Raw genomic sequence first — 13,113 nt, forward strand, 5'->3', positions numbered from 1 at the left:
TCCCCATCCACCGTATTCTCCAGATCTGGCCCCCAGCGACTTTTTCTTGTTCTCAGACCTCAAAAGGATGCTCGAAGGAAAAAATTTGGCTGCAATGAAGAGGTGATCGCCGAAACTGAAGCCTACCGAAGGAGTACTACCAAAATGGTATCGAAAAATTGGAAGGTTGTTATAATCGTTGTATCTTGAAGGGAACTATGTTGAATAAAAACGAATTTTGACAAAAAGAAATTGTTTTTCTTTGTTAGACCGGGGACTTATCAGCCAACCTGTTATCTTATCTTATCTATTACGTAGCCCCAGTTTGAACTCACAATAGAAGCGAGAAATTTTCAAGCGATGCAGAATACTGCGCTGCGGATTGCCCATGGATGGCACTCCAAGATATCGGAACAGCATCTTCAGCATAAGAAAAACATTGCCAGTAGAAATAAGATCCTGCAGGCTAGTAGCACATGGGGGAAGTATAAAGAGACGATTCAAAAGACTTTTGAGTCGATTTGTTGTCCCCTTTCCGATTACGTGGCCCCCGTATAAACAAGACCCATTGGAGAAATCTTCAAACAATGTAGAATACTGCACTGCGGATTTCCACTGGATGTCACTCCAAGACATCGGAACAATATCTGCAGCATGAGTCCAAAATGCGCTCAATGAGGCAACACCGTAACCCTTAGCTCTCTCACCCACCATCACCTGATAAAGTGCAGAGGGGAAAACCATCCACACCATGTCACATCCAGGAGTGCACCATCTGAAAGAGCCAAGACCATACGTTTCGTATTTGAAAAGACTGGCAATTAAATAATAACCTGATCGGCTATGCCAGTGATAAGGGAATTGGAAGCCGGGCACACGGCACCAGTTCAAGCAATATCTTCGTAACAGTCAGTTGGGCAGTTTAAAAATATATCAAAAATCTTAATTATAAAAAACGGGCATAAATCGTATACATCTATAAGTTTATTTTTGTAAAATCTTAATATTTTCTAGATTTATTGTTATCTGCAAAAAAAAAATATAATTCACACTTTTCGAGATAGACGGTTAAATCACAAAGATTTCAACATTTATATACATAAATAAATAAATATCTTAAACTCAAATACAAGATATATATGATAAATTTATGTATAAGCAGACAGGTCATTGTATTATGCTTTAAGTAGGGACGTAGAGAGCAAAATAGTTACATATATATGGTATGTATTTATGTAATTGATAATATTTACATATCTGTAAGTCTACAGTAACACACAATTAAGATCACATTTTGATTATCAACTTAAAAAATGCAAAAACGAAGCAGTAAACGTATTTAAGTTGAACTAGGTTGTAAAGGATCCGTTTCAGAAGCCTCTACATCAGCAGGTGTAGAATTTGAACGATAAGCAGGCTGAGCAAAATTCCAGGCTCTTGGAGAAGTACGACCGAAAATGAGAAACAGTAAATTGCCAAAGAAATAAAAAGCTGCAGTTATATAGAATACAATACGCCATTGCAAAGGATTTGTCTGAAACAAAAAAAAAATAAAAAAAAAAAATATTCATTACTTTGTATTGGCCCATATATACCTCTAAAAAAACTTACCTCATCGGTTACAATAAAACCTACTGTTAGGGGGGCTATAATACTCATGACATTGGCTGCACAATTGGTTATGCCCATTAAAGTTCCTGCAAAATTTGGTGATAAATCGATGTGATTCACTTGAAAACCCAAATATGTGGCTGCATTTGATCCCACAGCAATGGTTAACAAAGCTATGGCCAACACTGTACTCTCTCCTGTTGTTATATAGCCCAATCCTATTAAAGCTGTCATTGGTATCCACATGCCAAGGGTATTGAAAAGTTTCCTTGAGAAAGCCAAAGGCATAACACTGGTACGATTCATTATATCAGCAATGAAGATAAATCCATAAGACAATAGGGTCATGGCCAAATAGGGTAAAGCCGACAATGGGCCATTGTGACGTATATCCAAGCCTAGAATATTTTTCAAAAATGTTGGTATTTCCGTTAACAAGGTCCAAAAGCCCCAATTATTAGCACAATGAACAATCAGCAATGTCCAAAATGGTAACGATGATAGTATCCGTAGCCATGGAGTTTTCAATTGTCCAGGCTCCACACGACCCGCATCCGAAGGTCTTCTTCCATGACCTGAAGTTTCAATGTATCTTCTTTCCTGGGCAGTTATTGAAGGATGATCTGCTGGTGCACTGGCGCTATAATAATACCAAACTAAGCACCATATCATACCAGCTAAACCGGAAACATAAAATATACTGGGCCAACCCATCCAGGAGGATGCTATGTAACCACTTATTGATAACATAACCACAGTGCCAAACTGTGATCCTGAATAACAATAGCTCACCAAACGGCCACGTTCTTCCGCTGGTGCCCATTTAGCTAGAAATGTATGCGTTGAGGGAAATATCATACCCTGACAAAGTCCTTGTACGGAACGTAAGGCCAACAGCAATGGCCAGTCGCCTATTTTGGCTGCAAATGGAGTAAGTAGCGCCAACATTGAGCAGAACAGTATGCCGAAGAAAAATGTGTATTTAGCACCATATTTATGTGATAAGTAACCGCCAGGAACTTGTGTTACCACATAGCCCCAAAAGAAACTACTTAAGAGGTAGGATTTTACGCCTTCATCCCAATTGAATTCCTAAGCAAAGGAAGAAATATAACAACCACTCATATTAATTAATCTACATATATAACTTAGACATAAATTTGTATAGCCAACACCATTTTGTGGAAAGTTTATAAAATTAATAATCTATATCTAGAGGCAGTCCTAAGGCTCACTTAGACTGTTCAGTCCATTGTGCTAGCACAGTGGTGAACTTCTATCTTATCACTGAGTGCTGCCCGATTCAATGTTTAGCACAATGACAATGACGTTTCACCATTAAGAGAAACTTTGAAACATTCAGAAATATCACCAGCTTTACTGAGAGGATATCATACAACGCTGAAAAACTTTGTGTTTGGTCGAAACTGAGTTTGAACCCACGACCATGTGTATGCAAGGCGGGTTGGACCCTTCTCGCAATTCATCTTAGTATCAGTATACGCTTATTCGACTGTTCTACATGTTCGTCGGTCCGATCGTCCATTTGTTCTTGATACACTGCTAAGCGAGTCTGCAGCTTATGCACCCTGAACCACTTCTCGTGGTTTGACTGTCAACCCATTATTTCCTTGAAGATGGCTTCCTTCAAAATCCGATTTCACCACCTCTGAACGAAGGATCTAAATCCAACTGGAATTTAACCATGAAAATACACCAATCGCGGATTCTCATCAGCATACCTATTGCGAGGGCATTGAAAGCATTAAGAGATCTGCCAACCACATGCGAAAAATCTCCATGAGGCTATGTTACCAACAAAATGGAAATTAAAACGAACATGGAAATTCGTTGTTGTTGTAACAATTTTTTGTGTTATTATTTACTTTTGAATTTTGCTATTCATACATCAGCTTGTGTCCAGACCAAGGAACTTTGCTCTGAGACTATGATGGCATGTGTCCAGAGTGGTCTAATAGCCCTTGATTGCCGATGAATTTTCACTCACACTCACGCAGATTCACGAAGCATAAATATTTTGCACGCACGATACGTGTGGTAGCCACTCGACCTCACACACATTCACGAAATGAAAATCAGTACCCACGCACAAACTACTTTTAAAGACTCACTCTCTCGCACGATTCACGACAATTCACGTAATTCACGACAAATTCACGAGACTACGACATTTTCCAACCGAGAATAAGCAAAGGTCACAAAATTCATGAATAGAGTATAGTTCGACAGTTAAATAAATTTTAGTTTACATACGAGCAGAGAATCAAGCTGCCGAGTCGCGCCACCGACCATTTTTTGCCAGTCGACACCGCCACCGAATATGTCATCTCATCTCATAATCATCTCGACTCATATTTAGCCGCCAATTAATCAAAAATGTCGGTTTAAATCGGAAAAATGTATTAATAATTGTCGTAATGTTTGCCAAAATTTTGAGCCTTTCACCCACAATCAATCTATTTTAAAGTGTTTTGAAAAAATGTACCTGACAAAATTGGAAGGAAATGTAAATTTGATTGTGAGATTGGTTGTACAACTAATCTCATTACCATTCTAATAACTTCAAATTGATTTGAAGTTAAAAAATTGTCCGCCGCCGGAAAAAAAACATATTTATATCGGTTCAGCCGTCAAGCCGCCGCCGCCGGAAGCAAAAATTTAGTGTCAGCCGCCGCCGACAAAAATGGGTCGGCTTCATTCTATGTATATAAGTCAGAATTAAATCTTGATTTTTTTTCGTGAGCGTGATTTTGCAGAAATTTTCTTCACGCACATTCACGAACCGATTTTATTTCTCACGTACGCTCACCCACGGCATATTGTTTCCCATTCACGCACATTCACGATATTTGCTTCAGATTTTGTTCACGACTCACGTGATTAACGCGTGTCATGACATTGTTTCATTATTCGCACCCCAAGTGCTTCCGCCAAGAGATTTGATGACCGTATTCCAATACCGCAGATCTTATGACAATAGGTAGTGGTGTATGCAGACGACCTAAAAATACTGTCGAATGTGATCCCGAGCATATTGTGGTAGTTTGTTGTCGGTAGATAATTGTAACCTTTGGCTTCGTGACGATAACTGAGATGCCACAAGCTTTCCAACCAACAATCGTACACCTCTATAGTAATACAGCAAAAAGAGGTCATTCGTGATTTCCAATCCAACTACAAGTTTCGATCTAATCGGATTATAATACGTGTCCAAACTACATAATTACAGGCAAAGTTTGGACCAAGGATATACCGTACGGACCGATCTCTTTAAGTGAATCAAACGATGTGACAAGTCCAGTACTCCGTCGAACCTGTCCAAACTACATAATTACAGGCAAAGTTTGGACCAAGGATATACCGTACGGACCGATCTCTCTAAGTGAATCCCACGATGAGACAAGTCCAGTACTCGCTCTTATCCGTCGAACCATGGAAACACTTTCCCATATAGGCACTACCGTTGGGTGATAAATTATACGAGATACGGAGGCAAATTCTTTAGGACCCTAAATTCTTATCAACTGGAGGTGTGCACGTGAGTAATAGTTTACTCACGCTCACGCACACTCACGAAGGAAAAATCTTACTTACGCACACTCACGCACGATATTGTTTGGTAGGACTCACGCACACTCATGCACGAAAATGTTGTGACTCACGAAAAATACCGTAACTCACGAAAAATGTCGTGACTCACAAATTGTTCTGTTGAGTAATTTACCTTAGCGACGTGTCTGAAAACATGAGCATTATTAAAATCGTCACTAAAATTGTAAATGAATTTAACTCTTAAGCGTTTTATGTTGGTGAGAGGGATTATTTTCGTGAGCGTAAATCTTTACTCACACACACTCACGAAGATAATATTTCCGTTATAATCACGCACACTCACGCTGTTGCCATGATCATGACTCACGACTCACGCGTGAGGCACGAACATTTTCGTGAGTCACGACAATTTCGTGTCACATGCACACCTCCATTATCAACCCAAAATTTCTCAATTAGAAAAAGGGTCTAACAATCGCTCTAAAGGGCTGTTGTCGTCTTCTTATTTTGGGGGGAGTAAAAAATTCAAAATCCACTAGACATACAGCCAACTACTCCTCTTCATCTGTAGCAAAGATTCTGTAAGGTATTTTGATGTACCATATTGCGGAACATCAGCAATGTTTTCAACCGGACAGGAGCACAACCACTTTTCCGTACTTTAGTTCACGATTGCAAATGATCAAATGTGCAATTTAAAGTCAAAGAATTACTTTAGTATGAACAACGTCCCTACACATAAAAAAATGACACCAAAATTTTTGCAATTAAAATTTTAATTGAATTTAAAAAATATATAATTAAAAATTTTGCTTGGTTCAACAAATTATTTAATTGAAACAAAAATCAATCACAAAAATTAATTGTATCAATTAATTTTTTTAATTGGAACAATTAATTTTTTAATTGAATTTGGTGATTGATACCATCATTTCTGCGATTGAAGACATTTCAATTAAAAATTAATTGGTTCAATAAATTTTGTGTTTGAAGTCAAAAAATATTTTTGTTGTGTGTATAAAAATCTGCAAGTTTCTGCCTCAAAGTCGAAGCGATCATTTTGCATGTTGGACTAAAAAAGGAAGAGAAGCAGAAACTGGATATTTACACCCAAGATTTCTAAAGTTCTTGGCGTTTTGTTCGACAACCTGTCTGTTTTTTTTTTTTGTAAATTTGTGGAAATTGTTTTGGTTCTTCGCAACAAAAATACAATATTCCCAAGACATTGGCTTTTGGCATTTGAGGGAAAGATAATGATTTTTTGCGGCTTTAGTTGATTTGGTTATTCAGGATTACTAAAATTTGTTCTCACAAATAAAATTTGGTTGTGTTATCCCTGTGCTGAACATTTACCTAACGTTTTGACGAGACGTCATGAAGTAGGGATTTTTATACTGTTAAGGTTTTTTAATGACCGCGACTCATCCATAGTTTTCTTAAGATTTCCAAAATCGTACTGTAAGACAATACTTTTCGGAAAATTATTTTAAAGTATAATGATTTATACATAAATAATCATTAGGGCAAAATTACGCCCCTACCTCAGAGGATAATGTAGCAAATCATTAAGTTTCATTACAATAAGCAGAATTAAGAGACAATATTAAAACTATTGAGCCAAAACAATTTGTACAAACAGACAAAATTACAAATAAACCTCCACTTTTATTGCAAATATAGAATATGTGGTAGGGACTGGATTTGCAGTTTATACGCTTCACTATGAATAAGCGATTGATATGTATTACTAATACCCATCTACCAATATATAAAAACACCGCAAGACTATGATAAGCAAAAAATATATCCGCTCTTATTCCAATAGTCTGTTTCATTTCGTTTGCATAACAATTGTCTTTGTTTTCAATGTTAATCAGTAATCTATATTTGCCTTAATATCCATATGGCTGGCATATGGAAAATTTGATAGTCCCGTGGAGAGCTCCAACATATACATACGTTCTCACACTTACCTCAAAATTTGGATTAGTGGCATTTCGATCAGTCATAGCAACAATTGCTACGGAAAGATTAACTCGCATGGAATATGCAACGGCCAATCCACAAAAGGCCAAAATGCACTGCACATGACGTACACCAAAACGGGGTCCTATTTTAATTGAAACAAAGATTTTCTTTTATATATATATTCATAAATACAAAAACTATCTCAATATTACCTTGATTGGCCCCATTGTTGTTTATTTGCTGATAACCATTGCTTCGAAAACAATCACAGCAAAAAACCATATTTCTCGTAACGTAGAGGACAAAATAAAATTATAGACAAACTAAAGAAATGCAAGGGAACTTATATCGGGCTCTTAATAATATTTTAGCACATATTTGTTAAAATTATGGAATGTTTTGTTTGTTTGAAGATCTTGTGGGTCCGCTTGCACACTAATCAATTGATGACGAAGTCGAAATGCAAAATAACACACAGTAAACAAACGAGCAACAACAATGTTCTGACATGTCAATAAACGTCAGCTGTTAGCAGTGGTGCCAACGCAAACAATGGTTCAAAGCAAGTGCCGCTCGTATACCAATAAACCCAAAACGTTTGAAAAATGGTAACATTCAACGCTTATTCAAACATTTCTTCAGAAAATTCGGGTAATATTGAAATTTAGAATTAGTTGAGAAAATCGGGTTCTTAACAACACACAGATATTACCCTCAACTCAACGCATTAAAGTAGGTACTACGTTCACTTTTCAAGCCACACTGTGGAACAGGGTATTATCAGTTAGTGCATATGTTTGCGACACCCAGAAGGAGACGAGATAGAAACATGGTGTCTTTGGCAAAAATGCTCAGGGTGGGCTCCTGAGTCGATATAGCCATGCTCGTCTGTCCGTGAAAACATTTTTGTAATCAAAGTCTAGGTCGCAGTTTTAGTCCAATCGACTTCAAATTGGGCACAAGTATGTGTTTTGGCTCAGAATAGAACCCTATTGATTTTGGAAGACATCGGTTCAGATTTAGCTCCCATATATATATTTCGCCCGATATGGACTTCTATGGCCCCAGAAGCCAGAGTTTTACCCTAATATGCTTAAAATTTTGCACAAGAAGAACAATTACTACTATAGTCAAGTGTTCCAAATTTTATTGAAATCGGTTCAGATTTAAATATATCTCACATATATATCTTTCGCCCGATATGGACTAATACGATCCCAGAAGCTAGAGTTTTACCCCAATTTGGGTGAAATTTTGCACTAGGAGTACAATTAGTAATGTAGTCAAGTGTGGCCAATCTTTTACTGCGATGTAATAGAAATTTTGCACAGGGAGTAGAATTGGCATTGTAGCTATGCGTGCCAAATTTGGTTGAAATCGGTTCAGATTTAAATATAGCTCCCATATATGTGTTTTTCTGATTTCGACAAAAATGGTCAAAATACCAACATTTTCCTTGTAAAATCGCCACTGCTTAGTCGAAATGTTGTAAAAATGACTCTAATTTTCCTAAACTTCTAATACATATATATCGAGCGATAAATCATAAATAAACTTTTGCGAAGTTTCCTTAAAATTGCTTCAGATTTAAATGTTTCCATATGTGTTTTTTTACTAACGTCGTGTTCCACCCAAATGCATTAGCCGACATAAGTTTTGAGTAGAAGTCTATCAAATTCTGCCCAGATCGAGTGATATTTAAATGTATGTATTTGGGACAAACCTTTATATATAGCCCCCAACACATTTGACGGATGTGATATGGTATCGAAAATTTAGATCTACAAAGTGGTGCAGGGTATAATATAGTCGGCCCCTCCCGGCTTTAGACTTTCCTTACTGATTCTACTTTTAATTTAGTGATTTGGTGGAAGAACCAAACATATTACTCACTTTTGGCAACAATTTTTCAAATGTAATCCTCAAACTCATCGCCACTCAATAATTTATCAAACAGTTTTCGATGTAAGATAAATTAAAAATGAACATTCTTGCGAATATTTTTAACTAAAATTTGTACAAAAGCTAACCCCACTTCTGACTGAAAGGGAATTTCAATCTGAAGATTAGATTTGGTAAATTATTACTAAAAGGCGGTACAATGTTCGATTTTTGAGTCAAAAGCCACTTTATTTTCGCGATTACTTTGCCTTCAATAATCAAAATTATAAATGAAAACAAACATATTGTTACGTTTTTATATTTAGGCGGTTTTAATTACCCGCCAATTAAAACACAGTTCTTTTAAATAACGACAATCTACAATTTATTTACTATGTCTTCACACTTTACAATTCGTTCACACTGAAGTTATTCGTTTTGACGCTTTAATTAAGACTGACTCGTTAGCAGCATGCGAGCGCTTTTATATATGACGGTGTGGCAATACGAGAACATTCTGGTAGCACTACAATAGGGCTGTTTTCTTTTTGCACTGATAACCAGTGCTAAAATAAAACGCAAAACAAATTTCAGTTCAAATTTCGATTTTGATTGGCAACACTTGGTCGTCAAATGTCAAAATCAAAGTTATTGTTTACAAATAAAAATAGGGGGTATATATTTAATAATCAATTTATAGAAATAAGTGTACCAAAAACGAAAGAGTGATTATTAATTTTAAAGGATTTGTTGCTTGCCTTTCAAAAACAAATGACTGCTGGCAACAGCTACGTGCGTGGAAACAGATTCAGTGCGTCATGTTTATCAACCAAACGCGTGGAAATATGGGAATTTGCTCAAGTGGTGGATTTACAAGTGGCTAATACCACAAGCATGTGTGGTATAGAAATGGATATGCCAATTGCATCAAAATCACAAAAGCCTAGTTAACGTAGAATTACAGACTTCGGCCAGCCATCACAAGAGGGAGAGAATATACAGGAAATATAATTCAACTTAATATCACAAATTATTTAATTAAACACCATGTCATCGCAAAATGTAAAATAATTTACCCACGCCGAAGTTGCCAAAAATATTACAAAAGAAAAGAATTGGTTCATAATCCACAACAACGTGTATGACGTGACCCCTTTTCTCAATGAGCATCCTGGTGGTGAAGAAGTCTTGATCGAACAAGCTGGTAAAGATGCTACAGAAAATTTCGAAGAAGTTGGTCACAGTTCATATGCCCGTGAAATGATGCAACAATACAAAATCGGTTAACTAGTTGCTGAAGAGCGTACAAATGTTCCAGAAAAATCCGAACCCACATGGAATACTGAGCAAAAGAACGAGGAATTGTAATGAAGTCATGGCTGATGCCTTTTGTCTTGGGGTTAATAGCCACCTTGGTTCATGAGTTTTTCTTTGGAACGAAATACCAATAATTGTAGGCAGAGAAAAACATCACCACCACCAGCCACAAACAAATATCGCAAGTTTATTTGTATATTTAGTTGAGAAAGGGATTTCTTGCTGTTTTAGACCATAAAGCAAGTCATACAAAAAACAAAAACAAAACATATACAGTGACTCACAAAAATATTCATTTTAATATCTTGAAATCGCAAACCGCTTAACATTTATATGAAAAAGTTTTATTAAAATGTTTCCATGGATATACATATCAGCAAAACGTAAACAAAAATCGTGAAATTAATTTTATTGTATTATTTTTAATCATTAAATCAAAAAACTACAAAAAAAAAGCTCACAAAAGTATTCGTCGTATCAGTAATCACATTGTATGAGACATTATTTTGGTCCACTTAGTATTTGGAATAGTACCCTTTGTTAGCGCAAATGGCTTCCAGTCGTCTTGGCATCGACACGTTTCTTGAGAGATTTTGCCCCATTCTTCTTGTAACACTTCTTTTAAGGGCTGTCCAAGATGAAATTTGGTTTTGTCCGATCCACGGTTCCAAATGAGATCCTAGTTTTCAATGGGGTTGCTACCTGGGCTTTGTGGTTGCGTTTTGAGATATTTAGTGTTGTGAAGGAGCCATATTTTCACATCCCAGGCCGTGTGTTTGAGGTGTTTGCTTGTTGGAACAAGGAGTCTTTATCACGAAATCCCATTTTAGAGGCGCTGGAGTGAAGATTTTCTTTCAAAATTTTTAAATATGTTAAAAAACATTTAGGCGTTCATGGTTCCATCAATAAAAACTAAGTTTCATTACACTTGTTTTTACATTTTTTATTTTCAAGGTTTCCCTAAGCTTTCGCCGTGAAAATAAAAAATGTCGAAAAGTGTAAGACAAAAGTTTTTATTATTTTAAAATTTATTTAGAAAATGTAACCATTAAAAAAATTAGGTTTATTTTAGTTATCGGAATTATTATTTCTTAAGCAAATTAACTTAACTTTATTCATTTTTGGATTATGTTTGTATAATTAACCCTCTAATGCCCCAATTTTTTGGCCATCTGAATAAATATTTAATGTTAACGACACAAAAGCAAGAAAACTAAACAAGAAAATTTTATAGGTAAAATTCAGTATATGCTGCAAAGCCTCTTGAACAGTTCCAACTGTTTTCTTTTTATTTTACCCATTTTTATTGTGTTAAGGTGTGTTTTACTAAAAGCTTCCTTATTTATTGAAGCCCGCCTAAAGGCGGGATTGGGCATTAGAGGGTTAACTAAAGAATAGAAAAATTATACACAAATGAAGCGTAAATATCTAAAAAATTCATGAAAATTTTAAATTTTACCGCAAAACCCAAACCAAAATCATACTGTCTTGGTGAATATTTTCTAAATAATGATGAAGAAGGCAATTTTATTATTATATACTATTCCAAATGCTATTTTTATACCCTCCACCATAAGATGGTGGTTTTTTAAGTTTGCCATTCCGTTTGTAACAGATCGAAAAATTGCTCTAAAACCCCATAAAGAATAGGGTGGTTAAATTTTCAAGGGCCGATGTTGATTTTGAATAAAACACAAACTATTTAGGACATTATTGTAATTTTATTTTATTATGATATATTCGTATTACTCAATTATGTATGGAACAAACTATAGGCCAAATAGACGCCGCGACCTCGGTGGCACACCTCCATCCGATGGTCCAAATTTTCGATGACGCTGGTGCATAATTGAGGTTCTATGCCGTTAATGTGCCGAATTATCTCGTCCTTTAGCTATTGAATTGTTGCTGGCTTATCGACGTACACCTTTTCTTTCAAATAACCACAAAGTGTCAAATCACATGATCTTGGCGGTCAATTAACATTGCCATTACGTGAGATAACACGGACATTAAATTTGTTGCGCAAAAGAGCCATTGTTTCGTTAGCTGTGGGGCAAATTCGGGCCATACAAAGTTCGTTATCATCTTACGATAGCGAACACCATTCACAGTAACTGCCTGACCGGCCTCATTTTGGAAAAAATACGACCCGATGATGGTCGGTCCGTCTGTTGAAATCACGCCAACTTCCGTTCGAAACAAGCTATTGACTTGAAACTTGGCACAAGAAGTTGTTATTGATATAGGTCGTATCTTATTGGAAAAGGGCCATATCGCATTACTTTACGTATAGCCCCCATATAAACCGATCCCCAGATTTGACCTTCGGAGACTCTTGGAGGGGCAAAATTCATCCGATCCGGTTGAAATTTGGTACGTGGTGTTAGTATGTGGTTTCTAACAACCATACAAAAATTGGTCCATATCGGTATTGGGCGGGGCCGACTATATCATACCCTAAACCACCCCATGCGAATTAGTAAACATAAGCAAGGGTATCATTGGTATAGGTTTGGGAGATGAACCGAATTTCCTTATTTATGAAAATTATGCAGTATACACTCAAAAAAAGGCATGTCCTGTTACAAAGATTTTGTCTTTACTTTAAAAATTTACTTTTTCCCTTTCCTTTTTTTCCTTTTTTTTTTAAATCCGAGCCAAAGAAGCGGAGAATACTAGTAAGGATATTTTTAAGACACATTTTTTTTTAAATTTCGGTTTTGTGTACTTCTTTCTAGGAAGCGAATTTTAAGTTTTCATTTTTTCAGCTTTTGTTCTCTA

General features: G+C 36.3%; 1 protein-coding gene and 1 pseudogene across 1 annotated transcript; one reads left to right on the plus strand and one right to left on the minus strand.

Moving 5' to 3' along the window:
* Nucleotides 1–945: 945 nt before the first annotated feature.
* Nucleotides 946–7,609, minus strand: MFS15 (Major Facilitator Superfamily Transporter 15). The gene is made up of 4 exons (XM_075308732.1): nt 7,344–7,609; nt 7,137–7,273; nt 1,591–2,682; nt 946–1,513 (listed from the first exon to the last, which is right to left on the minus strand). The coding sequence occupies exons 1-4, from the start codon at nt 7,411–7,413 to the stop codon at nt 1,319–1,321; spliced, it is 1,494 nt and encodes a 497-aa protein (XP_075164847.1). The 5' UTR covers nt 7,414–7,609; the 3' UTR covers nt 946–1,318.
* Nucleotides 7,610–9,710: 2,101 nt separating this feature from the next.
* Nucleotides 9,711–11,256, plus strand: LOC142237425 (cytochrome b5-like; annotated as a pseudogene).
* The last annotated feature ends 1,857 nt before the right edge of the window (nt 11,257–13,113 follow it).

The sequence above is a fragment of the Haematobia irritans genome, chromosome 5 (assembly GCF_050003625.1).
Source record: "Haematobia irritans isolate KBUSLIRL chromosome 5, ASM5000362v1, whole genome shotgun sequence".
NCBI lineage: Eukaryota > Metazoa > Arthropoda > Insecta > Diptera > Muscidae > Haematobia > Haematobia irritans.

Bases quoted from the DNA above. Each gene is read 5' to 3' on its own strand.
- MFS15 (XM_075308732.1), bottom strand. From the start codon at position 7,413: ATGGTTTTTTGCTGTGATTGTTTTCGAAGCAATGGTTATCAGCAAATA. The intron at 2,683-7,136 runs GTAAGTGTGAGA...TCCTTTGCTTAG, and splicing joins CCACTAATCCAAATTTTGAG to GAATTCAATTGGGATGAAGG. The intron at 1,514-1,590 runs GTAAGTTTTTTT...TTTTTGTTTCAG, and splicing joins GTTTTATTGTAACCGATGAG to ACAAATCCTTTGCAATGGCG.